The following is a 16375-nucleotide window of genomic DNA, read 5'->3' as shown; positions in this document are numbered from 1 at the left end:
TAGTGGAGCAACAGGTAGATTAGATGCAACAAGCAAATAAATGAACAAACATGAAAAGAAAGAATTAACAGACATGAAAGGAATGAATGAACAGGAAAGAAAGGGAATGAATGATATGAGTGAGGAGCAAGAACAGAGAAGAGAAAACACATAAATCTGTCAGGGAAAGGGTTGGGTTTACCCAGTTTAATGGGGGTAGAAAATATATTTTTTTACCCACATGAAGCCTGTGGCTGCTTGGCTGCATCATTTAAGAGACATGGTTGTGCTGCTGATGCAATGCCCCCTGTTACCAGCACACTGGTAATCATTTCACCAACCTCAGAAGGATAACAGGCTGAGTCAACCCACCTGGTGTTCATTCACTCGTTGCAGGGGCTTGAACTTAAGACCCAAAGATCTTAAGTCAGCCACCCTAAACATTATTTCAACACCAGGCTTGGTAGAGAAGATCATGAGTCAGGTTGTGAGATGGCATGAGGTGATGGTACACTGTCCGCTTGAAGCTCGGAGGGAGGAGTGGAATTGAACCATTTCTGAAAAGCTGTTCTGGGATTGGGATAAAAAAGGAATGGAAGCATCTCCTGTGGATGTTGACCATCATTGATCCATGAGGCATCCTAGTGGAATTCCAAAGGGGAAACCAAGCTGTCTTTAATCTTTAACAGTACCAAAAGCACCATTTACTGCTTCCTATCTCCACATTCATTAGGCTCCTCACTTCATGACATTAACACTACTCACTGTAATTTTGCATGGGTGCTAAATGCATCATGTAATGCCAATCTGGGTTTTTAAATATTTTGATAGAAAAGTTGGTGGCAGGATTGGTGAAGTGTGAAATCAATATTTTTTATCGGTATATTGATTTCAACAAATCAGATCAATTCCTTTCTATCATCATAAAGTGTGCTGTTATTGGGGATAATAACAGTAAGCGGTATTATCCAACACATGCCATATGCCGCACAAACAGCTTTCCGGTTTTCTGAGTGGTTACGTCGGTACTTAAGTATCCTGGCCTTCCCTTATAGTGCCTGTCGTTAATATAAATGTATTTACGCTTAACACACACACACACACACACACACACACACACACACACACACACACACACACACACACACACACACACACACACACACACACACACACACACACACACACACACACACACACACACACACACACACACACACAGCAAGCCAGAAAAGGTATCCTTTACCCACCTTGCAAAATGTTCCAAAAACAGGTGCGAATACAAGGTGTCAACACATGAAACTGAAACAGCAATGAATACAGCTCCACCGACTGCAAAAAAAGATAAAATAAAAATACAAGGCAAAATATCAAGAGATATATACCAACAACTGGGAGAACGACAAAACAGCAGGGAGGTATAAAAAGAAAGAATTGGACAGATTAGGCAAAGACATAGAAGGCTCATTGGAATGGTTAAGAAGAGGTCAGCTCATCTGAGATGGAGAATGAATCATTATTAATGCCCAAGACCAGGGACACAACATGAATGGCTTTAAGAAGATGGCAGGACTGAGTCAATCGGAGTAGTGTAGGTTCTGCAATGTAGAAACAAAAAGCACGAGTCACCTCCTATCAGGATATAAAAACACTCGTGCCAGAACAGCTGTACACATAAGGCACAGCAAAGTATACTATGTAGAGTAATCCACTGGTATATCTGCAGAAAATTCAATATCCTAGTTCCAGAAAACTCATAGAAAAATGAACCAAAAGTGATAATGAAAGAATTGCTAATTGAGGTGTCAGTACCCAGTGATTTGGCCGAAATAATGCAGAAATCAAGAAAATGACCAAATATCAAGACCTCAAAAATGAAGTGAAAAGATCCTGGAAGCTAAAGCGTGCCAAAATTGTACCAGTGATCATTGGAACAGCGGGAATGACAAAGAAGAACTTCACAGAGATCTTAAAAAATACATCCCTGGGAATATTACTGCAAATGAACAACAGCTGGAACTTGTTCGGGGCTCGAGACGATCCCGAAAAGAGCCCTCGGAGCAAAACGTTGAGAGCAAGAAAACTTTACAGCTTGGTCCATGAATCATCATCCCTTACAGAGACAAAGGTGGATACTTTGAAACCTGGGAGGACTCTGTTGTACCCTATGAAACCCACATACGGAGATAACAACCGATGACACACACCCACCTGGTGCAATTATCATTTCGTACAAATGGCTCTTCCTGGGTAAATGAGAAAAAAAACAAAAAACAAATATAAAGTTTGCATTACCATTTGCTTTATTATACTGATGTAACATTTTGCAGTGCAGTATTTAAAAGGGGAAAATGCTCATACTTAAATAATGAATATGTTAAATAAATGTTTTGGGGTAATTTGTATACATTTAAAGAAATCCATCTGGGAATGAACAGCATCAGTGTGTTCATTACACTTCAGTGTTTTTTTTCACAATATAGAGATTGGTGCTGTCTCTATCCCTTTTTTTAGTCTGTCTGTCGTCTTGCACTGTGACAATTGTACATATTGTGTAACTTCTGATAAACCTGCATGCATAAGTAAAGCTTATACCTAAATGTTAGACATTGGAAAAATATTTAAATAGATGATTTGATCACTCACTGGATATGATATGGAGCCTTTTGGGCTTCCATGATGGTAATAAACCAGGAAGTCAGGTTCTAATGTGACCAGCTTGTCAATCCTCCATGAAATACGAATAAAAATAGAATGAACGTTGGCAATAGGAGCTCACAGAGTTACAGGTTCAGGGAAAGGGGAAGTTGTGATGCCGAGGGAAACATATAGGGACTCTTACATGATGCCTGCCAGATTTAACATGTCATGGAAGAGACCAGATGTAGCCATTTGAAGCATAATGTCTTTAGTGAGAGGAACTTCTTCACTGTATAGAGCTGAAGAGGTTAGTGTGGAGAGGATCCTCAATCGATTCAAGGTAATTGGACCCAAGTGCACAGCTTCAAGAACTTGAGTGAATGCAACATTGATGCCCACAAGTGGGATTGAGTTACACACCGCTCTCTTGACACAATGTTAACCTTGCTGTTGCTAGTTTATTATTCTGTATCTTTACAATCATGTTGTGATATTCTCAAATGCAGCTCAGGAAGGCCTACAACATAAAATTACATAATTTTGCGATGTGTTCACTGTTAAATTTTATATTACATGTTAAATTTGATTGAAATAAAAATCTATCAGGCTGTAATTTGGCTTCTCACATGAGCAGGTAAGTTGAGCCTTTGGGCTTGCCTGATGCTGACCAACTCCATTGTCCCTCAGATCCTGGAAACTTGGCAAAATCTGTGACTGCTGATCCTGAAGGTTCATCTCGGCGAAGACGACGGCTCATGCGGCATTCCTCGGCTGAGGTGGCCCCGGCACAACAGCCGGCACTGGCCACTCTCCGAGGAACCAAGCCTGCACCACTCATAAAGAGCTACTCTGTCGATGCGGGGCTGGGTGTGCGTTCAGTCCCAGACACAACACGTGGTCAGAAAGAGAGGGGCCGGAGCACCTTGAAACGAAAGGCTGTGAGTTGATGTCCAACCTGGACTTTATATTCAAACTGTTCAATTACCAGATAAATAAAGTTACCACGAAACTTATTACGCTGAAAGTTTATGTAATGCTATTCATTAAGTCGATCATTTATACATAACCACATTCATTTTATTTAAATATAAACACTAATGTATTGAGTTTGTGGCAAAGCATTATTTGGACAACACAGTGGACTGTGAATGACATGTAACAGCTCTCGCTGTTTTCGGTCAGTGTTATGAATGAATCCGTCCCCCTCTGATTGCATATCTCGTAATGACCAGTAACAAATTAAACATTTGCATAATTTTGCCTTGAAAACAGTTCATCAAGACTATTTACACCAGCTAGCAACTGCGAACAATTCTTAAGACTTATATCTTCACTTCCTCCAGCCATAGCGTGCCACAGCTGGTGTCCAGCATTAAGATTCATTGAGGTCGGTATAGTTGCCTTGGGGATGGCAACGCAAACAGAGAGGGTGGTTATGGGAAGCAATGGCTTCTCACCGTGGTTATATTGCTGTGGAGTTGAAAGCAGACGCATCTCGGAGGAAGGTTCGTATCACTGACTTCAAGGCTAAAGTCTACTCTTGATCATTTGCCACTTGTTGATGACATGTTTCTAACAGCTGAAGTTGATGGTATTCCATGCATTGAAAACTTGGTGTTTGTAGTCTCGTTGGTATGGTTCAACACACCCATGAGAAATGTCGGCTTGCTCTGGTTGTTGTTCACCATTAAAAAAAGTTTCTGATGACATCTGAGTAGATCCTCATCAGATTTTTATCACATCCCATGATGTCGCAGGAGATTATTTGTAAGGGTGGCTATTCGTTGGCATTTGTAGACAGAATCAAAATGATGTATTTTTTTAAAATCGTCTTTTATTAGTTTTTAACATTATTTTTAAGCATTGAGGGAAGATGATGGAAATTTGAATGCGCTTTATACCTTCATCAATAATTTAATGTGTGTCATATTAAGTCGCATATTTGTCATTGGGCCATCTCGTCTGAGTTTTATTCCCAACAAGGTTGGATTTAACTACAAAGGACCCTTATGGTGAAGTGTCAGCGGAGGCATAGCTTCTCGGAGCACTCCATCCTTCGAATGAGGCTGGAAAGTAGACTTTGCTCTCTGTCCTTCGATTTTTCAGGCATGAACGATTCCTTTAAATGATTCCTGAAATGTTTTTCGAAATCGATAGACAATTATGTGCCTTTTCACTGGCCAAATTTTCTGCTTGTGGTTACCTGTATAATTCGCACAATATTTGATCCATGGATGGTGGAAGTGCTTAATTTTTGTGTATTGCACATATATGATGAACCAAAAAGGCCTCACCATGTTAAAAAAAGTTTCCATATGTTCCACCTTAAGAAGGATGAAAGCAGAGTTTCCTCTTCGGTTGAAGACTGCCAGTGGGCCTTATAACTGGAAATCTATACAATGCTTAAACACAAGACAAAAAGTTGTTGTAAGATTAATACAAGCACATGTTTGACAATGCATTTTGAGTATAAGGGAAAACTTTTGCAGCAATAGAAAATTAAAAAGAAACTTAAATCCCAATATTCTTGTCTTGAAGGTATATTGAACTGACAAAGTTTGTTGGGGCCATTCCCAGATGTGAGGTTGATTCATAAAGGAATATGATTTGACTATACTTCCTGTCAGTCTGGTTTTGGCTTGGTGGTTAAGGTGGCTGGTTTGGGACCTTATAGTCCTGAGTTCATGCTCCTGTTGATTGTTGCATTAACACCAGGTGTGGTTGATTCAGCCTGTCATCCTTCTGAGGTTGGTGAAATGAGTATTGGTGTACTGGGGTGATAACCATTCGGAGTAACGTGTGTCAGAGTGGTCACCCGTCCAGGACTGTACTCCTTGCGAATGAAACTGCTTGGTAGCCCTGTGTGCCTTTATGGTGTGAAAGGAATGGTATTATCATTATTATTATTATTATTATTATACTACCTGTCACCCTATTGCTTCACAAGAACATTATTAACATATCATGGAATTAAAAGACAAAACACAAGCCATACATGAGGCACTTCACACACACACACACACACACACACACACACACACACACACACACACACACACACACACACACACACACACACACACACACACACACACACACACACACACACACACACACACACACACACACACACACACACACACACACAACATTCACGAAAGCCCCTCCCTCTACAACTTACTGTACCTGCTCGCTGATTCTATATCCAGAAGTAAGCAGAAATGCTCCCAAACTTCTGCAAATATCTCGACATGGCTTAACTAGTAAGCTGTGAATATCTTCTACTATTCCTTCTTCTTTCTTTCTTTTGTATTAAGCACAAGGCTGTGGGTTCACATCATTTGCTGAAGATGTAAGGTTGATTCATTGAGGATTTCTGTCCTAACCAGCAGAGGGCATATTGCATCAGTAGCTATGCCTATGCCGCTATGCCGCGGCTATGCTACTGATGCAATATGCCCTCTGCTGGTTAGGACATGAATTTGTAATTTGTTCAGGGTGCCGGCGTTTGCCCGTCTGCTCTCCGCGAAGACACTTGGGATCTTTAACATCCACAAACTGAAGCTGGCATTCTGAATGCCCAGTAAAACATCCATCCAAGGGACGACACATGCACAATCATGAAACACCCTGCCTGTGAAACACCGGGATGACAGTTTAAAGTTGAGTCTGGATTCAAACCCAAGCAAGACAGCTATGAAGCAAGTGTGCATACCTCTCGGCCAACCTGTCAGCCACATTTTGTGTTCTGTGATTAAAAGATTTGTGAAACGAAATTATGAGTGTGAAGCAAGTGTAAAGGCTAAAGTACAATTGTCTGTGACTGAACACCAAAATATATTTGTTTCGATTTTTGGTTCACGGGCACCAGCAGTGACCACTATTTTTGTTGTCTGTGTGTCTGTGTGTCTGTCTGTCTGTCTGTTTGTGACTCTCTCCAGAGCATAGCTCCGTGACGTTTGATGCGATCTTGATGAAACTTGGACACAAGCTAGATATCATGGTCGAGTTGTGTGTTTTTGTATGAGGGGCGTCCCAGGCCCCTTGTTGGCGGAGCCACGCCCACTTGAACTTTTTATTTATTATTTATTCATTTATTTCTCGTTTTTTTTTCTCGCAATTTCATTTCCTCGAAGCTGTGCGTAATGTCCATAAGTACAACATTTAAAAAAAAAATCCGATTTGATTTGGTCAATTTTGACGGAGGAGAAAGGTTTTTACGGTAAGGCTTCCTCAATAGTGCCCGCGAACCATCGTCTCCTCCCGGCTTGTTCATTCCATTGCTGTTGACACTTAAGACCAATAAGATGATATAACTGACTGCAAAGCAAACTGCCAAGCCCATTCACTATTCCAAATGGCAACTTTAACACACTTGAAAATGAAATTGATTGACTCTTTTTTTTTTGTCATCGTGCTGGTGATTTAATGGTTGGATTGCTTGAAATTTGCTCAGCATAGGCCACACACTTGGCTACCACCTGTCAAGAACTGTTCTTGATACATTCTATAGGGTTGGGGTTACATTCTTTATCTGTATTTGTGCTCATGTTCTACCCTAATGCTGACAACTTTTTAGAATAATGCTTGGAGTTTAATTTCAACTAATATTTTGAATACTGCCCCTGCCAAATAAGCACCTGGCTTTGTCACCATTACATGTTTAATATGGAAATTTGGCATCATGTGAAAGACAGTAGAAACCGAGAACGGCATTCATGGAGCGTATTGTCTCCCCTCACGCATTCATTCTGAACAAAAATCGTTAACTGAACATGCTACTATTATGACCCACTGCTATTATAGCCCATATAACTGCATCATCCATGTACCCTACTTGGCATGGGTTATGAACGTCATGAATTTAATTATTCACTCACATCGGGTCATAACCCTTCTTAAATCGTCCTTATGAAGCGGAACACACAAATACACAAACACACATTGTGTTTTATATAGGTAGATATTGATTTCACTTCAAACCCCTGCAATAATACACAATATTATCCTTTTGATGGCAAAAATATCTGGAAGTATATTTGCAGCTCTCCAGGCTTAAATCGAATTAGACACAGATACAGGTATTACAATCAACACATTCTGCAATACCTGAGTGTTAATGGATCTAAAGCCAAGTGGTTTGAGGGCCATCACAAACCATGTAATTGTTATTTGTGAACTGTGACCACTTGGCAGAATGTTTTATAGCGAGCTCAGGTTAGTGTCATATCACGTGTAAGGCATATGGCATAGTGAGCACATTATTGGTTTTGATCATTGAGAGATCCATTGTTCTCCAACTGAACTCAGGTAACTTGATAATACCTTTCTTTACAATGTGGGAGGGGAATGTAAGGCTGGTGATATATTAGCGCCAGGTGTTTCATAACTATGATAGATGCCTGTGTGGTATTTGGGGTTATTAAATGGTGAGTTTTCTCTCAAATGTGAACAACGAATCAAAAATATTATGACAGCATCAAAATCTGCAAAGTAGCCTTATTGCTTTGCAATTGCCAGAGTAAGCAGATTGCTGCATAAAGGTTAATGTGTGAAGTTTTAATTGCGATTGTTTATTGTTTTGAGCCTAATTATGTTGCTATTCTTGAAAACACTAATTCTGCCGATTTACAGAGCTGGTTTGTAGGTCAATTGCGCTGAACTTTGTAAAGATAACACCCCCAGAAGTTTCAGGTACGTCTTTCAAACAAACTTAGGTTGATCTTGGGCTTGAATTGCATTCATGTTTAGTCTGCTCGATGGCACAGAACTGGGTTTTGTTACTTTTCTAATAAAAACCATCGCTTTTCGTTTAAACATTTCCACACGCCCAAGCACGAATGGGGAATGTGAGATGGATATTTGGTGTAAGAGGATAATTGTTCAATTGAACGAGGTTTAAAAAGTTAGTTTTGGATTGTCTCTTACCCCCATTCCAAAGCATTTTCGGCCATTGCCGCAAGCGAGACTTTACAGACACATGGACTGAGATGGCGAGTGAACTTGCAGATTAAGAAGAAGGAATATTTGGTATTATACAAATATCAAAGCTCTTTCGAAGGGTGATATGGTCTCAGGGTAACGTCCTTCTTCAGCAAGGAATATTATGTGGTATTTTAACAACAATCTACTATTGATCCAAGATTATGTTTTATGGAACAGGAAGCTGAATGTAATGCAATTAGTCAAGTTTGTTTACACTGTGGGTACAATCAGCAGATGGTTCCGGAATGGAGTTGTTAAAGACAGGTATTGTTGTATACAAATGTCAAATTATTTGGTTAAACTACATTTGGGGGGAAAATTATAAAACTGAATGACTTTTGTTGTTCTTTTTCAATTACTATCTTGTAGCTTCTTGGGGAGTTTATAAGAAGCTGACAATATATTATCTTGAATGTACACAATTCTGTTGGATCTCAAAGGTAAGCGGAGTTGAGCTCAGTTATTAGTTGTATGGAAGGCGTTGTGGGTTGCGAGATGACAGGATAGCTCTGTTGGTTGCGTGTTTGACTCCCAGCTATCTGGTCATGGACATTGTTCTTCTATGGAGTTGAATTCTACCAAAATTGCCATCCTGATTCGAGGACAACAGCCAGTGTTACACTTCAGATCATACCTGAGGATGTAAACCTGGCTGTCTTGTTTGCGTTTAGGTTGTGGATGCTAAAGATCCTTTTTGGATTATGTTAATGATGTGTAGATAAACGGGATAAATTAACCTCCTTTGTCTATATCTCATTTTCCAACGTTATCTTCTTAAACACTCGTGTTATCTCTTAGGAAAAGCCAAAACACAGGCCACTTGCTGGTCAGAAACTCGTGTGTGTGTGTGTGTGTGTGTGTGTGTGTGTGTGTGTGTGTGTGTGTGTGTGTGTGTGTGTGTGTGTGTGTGTGTGTGTGTGTGTGTGTGTGTGTGAAGCTCTATAATGATGATATGTGTAAAGATCAACATAAAGTTAGAAAAAATTCAAGCCTTGCTAAAAGGAAAGGCCTTGTTCGTTTGAGGAACGCTTTGCCCACAACCACTTGTCCTGAATGCACGTAACTAATCCAGTAAAAATGCTCGATCGTTCGGGATTCATAAGGCACTTGTCACAGAATGAATACACAGGAGACTAAACAGTAATTTTGCATTAAATTGGTCACATGTGTGTACGTATTATGGATATATTAATCACTCAATGCAAACAAAACACACAATGTAGACTAAACAGTAACATGAACATGGATTAATTATGCACTGTATTTGCCATACCAGGCTCATGTACAATCGGCGTTTAACTCATTTCTTAAAAACTGCTTGCTTTGGCAGATTAAATTCCCCTCTTCTTTTGTGACACTTAACGGAATGCCCTTTAGCTTTCAAGAAAACAAACATTAAAGCATGCTCAGTAAATCACTATATAGCACAGCCGAAAACTCAATGGGGGGGAAAAAAAGGTTGAAGCAAGTTCCACTGACGTTAGTCTTCTTGTTATTCGATGTCACAACATATTTTCAACCAAAACAACAACACGAAAACGAGCTCAAGTGACCGCTGCGAAGGTCACTTGTTGACGTCAACTCTGAATCATATCGAAAAACAGAATGTTATTTTGACGCTTTAAAATGATGGATTTTCAGCAAAACGAGTCAAATTTCAGAACTTGACACTTACTAAATCGAATTCCTATTGAATGACAATGGCATTCGGTTGAGCGCATAGTCTCGCCTCACATGCTCATTCTGAACAAAAATACCATCATTCACTGAACACGCTACAATTATGGCCCAATGATATTATTGCCCATATACCGGTAGATGGGCAAGAATATCAATGGATCAGGCCAGATTAGATCTGTGACTTGCTCCAGGTATCATGTAAACCTGTACTAACCTGTTTCATGGTCGGGTTGTCGGTGACTAAAGCGTCTCCCCCACCATGTTTCCTGGTGAGGAGGGTTTATGCTATGGATACCCAGCAGGATTAAAAACAAAACCTATCAAAGGGCTGAGGAACTCCTTGTGAGCCAACGACCATCCATATCTAGTGCCCAACTGTGTCTGCGGATGTCCTCCTGAAGTTGGGTTACTTGATTTATTAATTTATTTTCAGAGGTTGGGGGTAGGATTTGTACTCCAGCCAACGTAAAACCCTTCACTCCGGGGGTATGGGGTAAAGTTCCTGGGATTTGTGGCATCCATGCTGAACTTCTCAAGGCAGGTGGAAATGCTGTGCTCGTGCCATTGCATGCATTTCTGTACTCTGCCTGAAACGCAGGCATCATCCCAACTGACTGTAAGAGGGGCCTTGTTGTCCCTCTCTGGAAAGGGTCGGGTGATCGCAGGAGTGCAACAACTTCCGAGGGGTGAAGCTGCTCTCAGTGCCGGGCAAGGCCTTTGCTTGGATAATTCTTGATAGGGTTTGCCACCATCTGCTTGAGCACCAGCGCCCAGAGCAGTCAGGCTTTACATCAAAGAGGACAATGATTTACTGTATCCTTGCTCTTCGGGTCCTCACCGAACACAGACGAGCGTTTCGGCAGCGGCTGCTTGCAGCCTATGTTGATTTCTGCAAAGCATTTGATTCAGTGAATCAGGATGCCCTCTGGAGGATTCTTGGTCTTCGTGGGGTGCCACCAAAACTGATCAATCTCATGTCTGAACTATACTCTGGTACTTAGAATGCTGTGAGATGTGGTGACACCATCTCGGATTCATTTCCAATTGTTAATGGAGTTCGTTAGGGGTGTGTCCTGGCCCCGACACTTTTCAGCGCTTGAATGGACTGGATTCTATTTGAGATGTCAGAGAGATCAAGCTGCGGTACATTGCTTGGGAATGTCAAGATCTCTGACCTTGATTCCGCAGATGATGCAGTCATCTTTGCGGAGACTCTGGATATCCTTTTTGGGGCCCTCAAGGCGCCGAATGAGGAGTCGGAGCCACTGGGATTATGGGTTTCCTGGGTCAAAATTAAGATCTAGACTTTCATTGCCATCTTGGATGCTGCTATCTTGTCTGCACCTGTTTGTGGTGAGGATGTTAAGATCACAGAGAGATTCACTAACCTTGGCAGTGACATTCATGTCTCAGCTGGCTTTTAGCCAGAGGTCAATACACATCTGTGTCGGGCCTGGGGAATCATGGATTCACTGGATCATGGGGTGTGGCGATGTTGGAACCTGTGCAGGACAAAAGTCCGAGTCTTCAGGTCCTTGGTATTTCCAGTGTTTTTTGCCGGATGTGAGACTTAGACTCTGACCAGGGATCTCAGATGGAGACTTTATTCCTTTGGCACTAGGTCTGTTCGGAGAATCATTGTCGATCGCTGGTTGGACTTTTTGTCCAACGAGCAGTTGCTGAGGGGGAGACTCAAATAAGATTTGTTATCTGCATCGTCCGTGAGCACCAGCTGTGGCTGTACGGACATGTGGCTCATTTTCCTGACGCTGATCCTGCTCACCAGATTCTCTCAGTGAGGGAGCCTCTTGAATGGAGGAGGCCAATGGGCCGACCAAATGCCTTGTGGTTGCAGCAGGTTGGTTGGCATCTCAAGGGTCAGGTATCTGCTTGGGAGATTGGCAGATGGAGGCCCCTAGAGTACCGGCGGAAAGTGGTCGCAGCGACGCGCTTCTCCGGCGCATGCTCCCATACCTGACCTTCCCTAACTGTTATCATCCATGCACCCTATTTTGTCAGATACAATGCCATTATCCATATTTCTATCAATTATTGATTATTCGGATATTTAACGGCCATTTTTGTGTATATTAAGACTAAACTGCATCAATAAAGGTGAATATGAAAAAAATTCAAGCTTTTTTTCCCCATGGCTAGTCAATCATGTAAAGTATGAAGTCTTGGATCGATATGTTCAGCTTTTTTTTGACATTTTAATTTTCAATCGAATATGTCTGCCAGAACACATGACCGATGACATCAAAAATTTAATTCTTTACTCACAATGGGTCGCAGATCAGATACAGTACATGAAGTTTCAGATTTTTCAGATGAGGATTTCGATTCAAGGAATTATGGCTGGAATACCACTTAACCAATGACATCATAATTATCACCCTATATACCACATGGCGAGATGATGACGTCTGCCAAGTTTCATTTTTTTTCATTGAGCGGTTTCAAAGGAAATGATGTCCAATTTTTTCTTTTGATCCAATATGGCTGTCATTCTATGTGACCTATGATGTCAGAGTTATCAATGAAATATTCTCCATCGGGAGTCCTTACCATATTTAAAGTTTTGCATCAATCGGACAAGCGGTTGCAGAGAAAAACATTTTAAAAGTGACGCACACACACACACACACACACACACACACACACACACACACACACACACGCACACACACACACACACACACACACACACACACACACACACACACACACACACACACACACACACACACACACACACACACACACACGTTGCTATAGTCACACATCCCCTTCGGGGCGACTAATTATTCACATTGCATCCTTAACCCCAAAATACCCATGAAGCAGTCAACGCAACTTTAACTGCAATTGTAGACAGCATTAAGCAATAACAATTTCCCCCACCCTCCTCCCAATCCATTTTGACAACTGGAAGTAAAATCAAAAGGAAGACAATATTTTTTTGTGTGCACAATATCGAGGCTTCTATAACAGCTGACACACAGAGCATATAACAAAGGGAGCAGGAGACAAGAGGGGTGGGAGAGGAAAGCACAAAACATGAGGAACAGAGACATTAGAAAATCTATGGAAGGGAGAGGGATGGGGCAGTAGGGTAATCAAGATGGACACTAAAGGGAGTTTCAGGAAAGAAAGCAGGGAATATGAAGGAGGTGGGTTTGGGGTGAATTAGCGGGGGTAGAAAAGATCATGGTTTTGGATGGGGGAAGATAAGAGATGGTGGTGAACAGCTGTTTTGAAGACCTGGAGGGAAGAGTGGGATTGAGGAGAGTGTGGGAGTTTGTTCCAGAGGCGGGAAAAAAGAGGAATGAAAGAGTGAAGCTGAGCAGTGATTCTTGATTTTGGTAGTTTCACCAGAAGGGTGTTGCTGTTTGACCTTGAGCGCCCTGTAGCAATTTGGGAGGGGGGGGTGGACAGATCACAGACAGAGCAGGGGTGGAGAGGCTGGAGAGGAGACAGTCGAAGACAGAAAGATCACCGACCTGCCTGCAGTGAGTGAGTGAGGGACACAAAGATTCAGCTTCATCGAGCGAGATACCAATAATCCGAAATGCCTTGGTTTCCACAGCGTGACGCTGAGAAAGATGTGAGGTGGCAGCATTAGCCCAGACGGGAGAGCAGTACTCCCATCAGGGCTGCATATGAAAGCTTTGTATGTCTTTAGGAGCTCAGATGTGCCAAGAAAGGACTTTGCAAGGTGGAGGATGTGCCGAGTTGACGACTGGCTTTGCAGGCCAGCTTGGAAATGTGGCTTTCCCAGGAGGACTTCTTCAAGAGGATTGTTGAGAAAGTAGATTGGGGTGGGGGAGGGGTGGGTTTCCATGTGGTTCTTTCAGAAACACATTAAGAGTGTGAGATTTGTCAGGATTGAATGACATGTTCCAAGTATTGGACCAGCTTGTGATTTTACCCAGATCTGCAGAGAGCGAAGAGGCTGCTGCTTGCTGATTTTATGGATGACAGATGTCATGGCAGAGGGTGGAGTCATCAGCAAACAGATAAAGAGGATTTTCCAGAGTCAAATAGATCATTGATGAAAACCAGAAAAAGCACACGGCCCAGAACACTGCCTTGAGAAAATCTAGCCTGGACAGGAAGAGGGGATGAGAGAAATTCATGAAGGCCACACATTGACTGCGACAGGAGAAGAAGTCAGCAAGCAATGCGTGGAAATTGCCTTGAATACCAAGGGAAGAGAGTTTGGTGAGCAGGACAGGGTGCCAGACCATATGGAAAGCATGCGATATGTCTAGGGAGATGGCTCTGATCTCATGTCCGGCATTGAGGACCTCCATCTCTTGTTGGGAAAGCAGGAGCAGCACGTACAGGGTAGAGTGACCTCTTCTGAATCCAAATTGATGATCAGAAATCAAGCCATTGGAGAAGTGGAAGGATTTGATGTCAGAAGCAGTGATGGATTCCATGACCTTGCTGATGGTTGGGAGCAGGCTGATTGGTCTGTAGTTGCAGGGATCTGTCTTTGCACTTTTTTATGTGGAGTGGTAATGTTTGCTGATTTCCAAGCAGATGGCAGATGACCTTGAGTAAATGAGAGGGTGAATAGAACAGAGAAAGGGTGAGCAGCAGAGCACGTTTTTAGGACACAAGTGCTGATGCTGTCTGGACCGGTTGCAGAATCTGAGTTGAGGTTTGACAGCAAGCTCTCCACCTTGTTAGGATAAGAGGACACAGAGTCCAGGAACAGCTGGGTGTGACTGGGTAAGGTGCGTACAGAAAACGATGGGTTTTGGAGACAACATTTAGAAGCAAACGAGGAGTTTAGGCATTCAGTCTTTTCATGTGCAGGGTCAGCTGTGTAGCCATTTGAGGTAAGGGATGGGATGGAGGGGGAACATACACCAGAAACAGACTTCATCAGACGCCACTAGGATTTGGTGGAGGGAGATAGGTTTGAGAGTTTAGACTTGAGATTGGAAAGATGATGTTTCCTGGCTCTCCTGAAGGTATACACACACTTGTTCTGAGCTTTGTGGAAGGAAATGAGATTGCCTTCAGTAGGATTTGCCTTCGACGAGGCGAAGGCTAGTTGTTTTATGACAACTGCCTCATCCCATGCTTCAGTGTAAAATGGGCGGGAGGAAGGGTGGAGGAACTGAAGATGATATGCATGAGAGAGAGCAAATTTCTTTGAAAGAATTTCCAGGATGAGTTGATATCGGAGAGAGTAGAAATGATAGACCAGTCTAGAAGTTTAATGGCTGCTTGAAGACCATGCCAGTCGGTCTGAGTGAAATGCCAGACTCGTCGGCACTGAAGTGGTTCTCTAATAACGGCCAGAGAGAAGTCCACTTTAACAAGCATATAGTCAGATGAATCGATTGGAGCGGACGAAGACCAGCAAACATTTTCTGGGAAATTGGTCAAAATCAAATCCAGAAGAGACAGAGTACCGTTTGCTGAGAACCGGGTCGGAAAGTTGACAGATTGTGTCAGTTCCAATTCGTCACAGAAATCCTTTCCTGAAGTGTCATGGTAGGCGAGAGAGGTACGCCACACCCAGCCAACTGGCATGATGGCAATTGAAGTCACCACATGTGAGGAAGAGAAAGTTTGGATGAGTGGAGAGAAGTTGCTCCATGTTTTTGGCAAGCGAGATGTAAATGGAGTTATTCATGTTTGGTGGACGGTACAACACACATAATATAAGCAAGAGGTAGGAGTGGAGGGAAGCTGGAGCCAGAGGTATTCCTTGGGGTATGGAGGAGTGAGGGCAGTGCATGGAGAGAAAGGGATCGAGTTTTTGATAAAGAGAGCAACTCCACCGCCAGGACGAGGCTCAGGTCTATCATACCGGTAATACCTCCAGTTACCGGAGGAAGTAACCAGGGAGAGAAACAAAGGAGTCAGCGATGTCTTAAAGGAGGACAGTTTCTGTTAAGCACATTATGTCTGGTGGCAACCTGCATGGAGAGATCATTGAGGTTAGAGCGAAGGCCGCAGATATTTGAAGTTCACACTGTTCAGGAAGAGGGAGGGGAGGAGTGTTTGGGTGCAGGGAGGGAAGGGGGATGGTAGGACGAGGCAGTTGAGGGGGAGGTAGGGAGAGTTG

At 42.4% G+C, this 16375-nt stretch overlaps 1 protein-coding gene across 5 annotated transcripts in view; it reads left to right on the top strand.

The window, feature by feature from the left end:
• LOC147021948 (ankyrin repeat and fibronectin type-III domain-containing protein 1-like) overlaps window positions 1-16375 on the top strand; it is a 443484-nt gene that overhangs the window by 78352 nt on the left and 348757 nt on the right. For 4 of the 5 annotated variants that reach the window (XM_085892412.1, XM_085892411.1, XM_085892413.1 and 1 more), the window contains exon 3: window positions 3307-3557. In XM_085892412.1, coding sequence (XP_085748538.1) covers window positions 3307-3557 — 251 coding nt within the window. Of the gene's footprint in view, window positions 1-3306; window positions 3558-3594; window positions 4125-16375 lie in introns of those variants that run through there. The other variant, XM_085892415.1, reaches the window with a different exon arrangement.

Source organism: Eptatretus burgeri, chromosome 8 (genome assembly GCF_056783735.1).
Source record: "Eptatretus burgeri isolate ZD-2024b chromosome 8, Ebu_testis_v1, whole genome shotgun sequence".
NCBI classification, from domain to species: Eukaryota; Metazoa; Chordata; class Myxini; order Myxiniformes; family Myxinidae; genus Eptatretus; species Eptatretus burgeri.
Note: the sequence above shows the minus strand (reverse complement) of the source record. Positions and strands in the feature narration are given on the sequence as shown.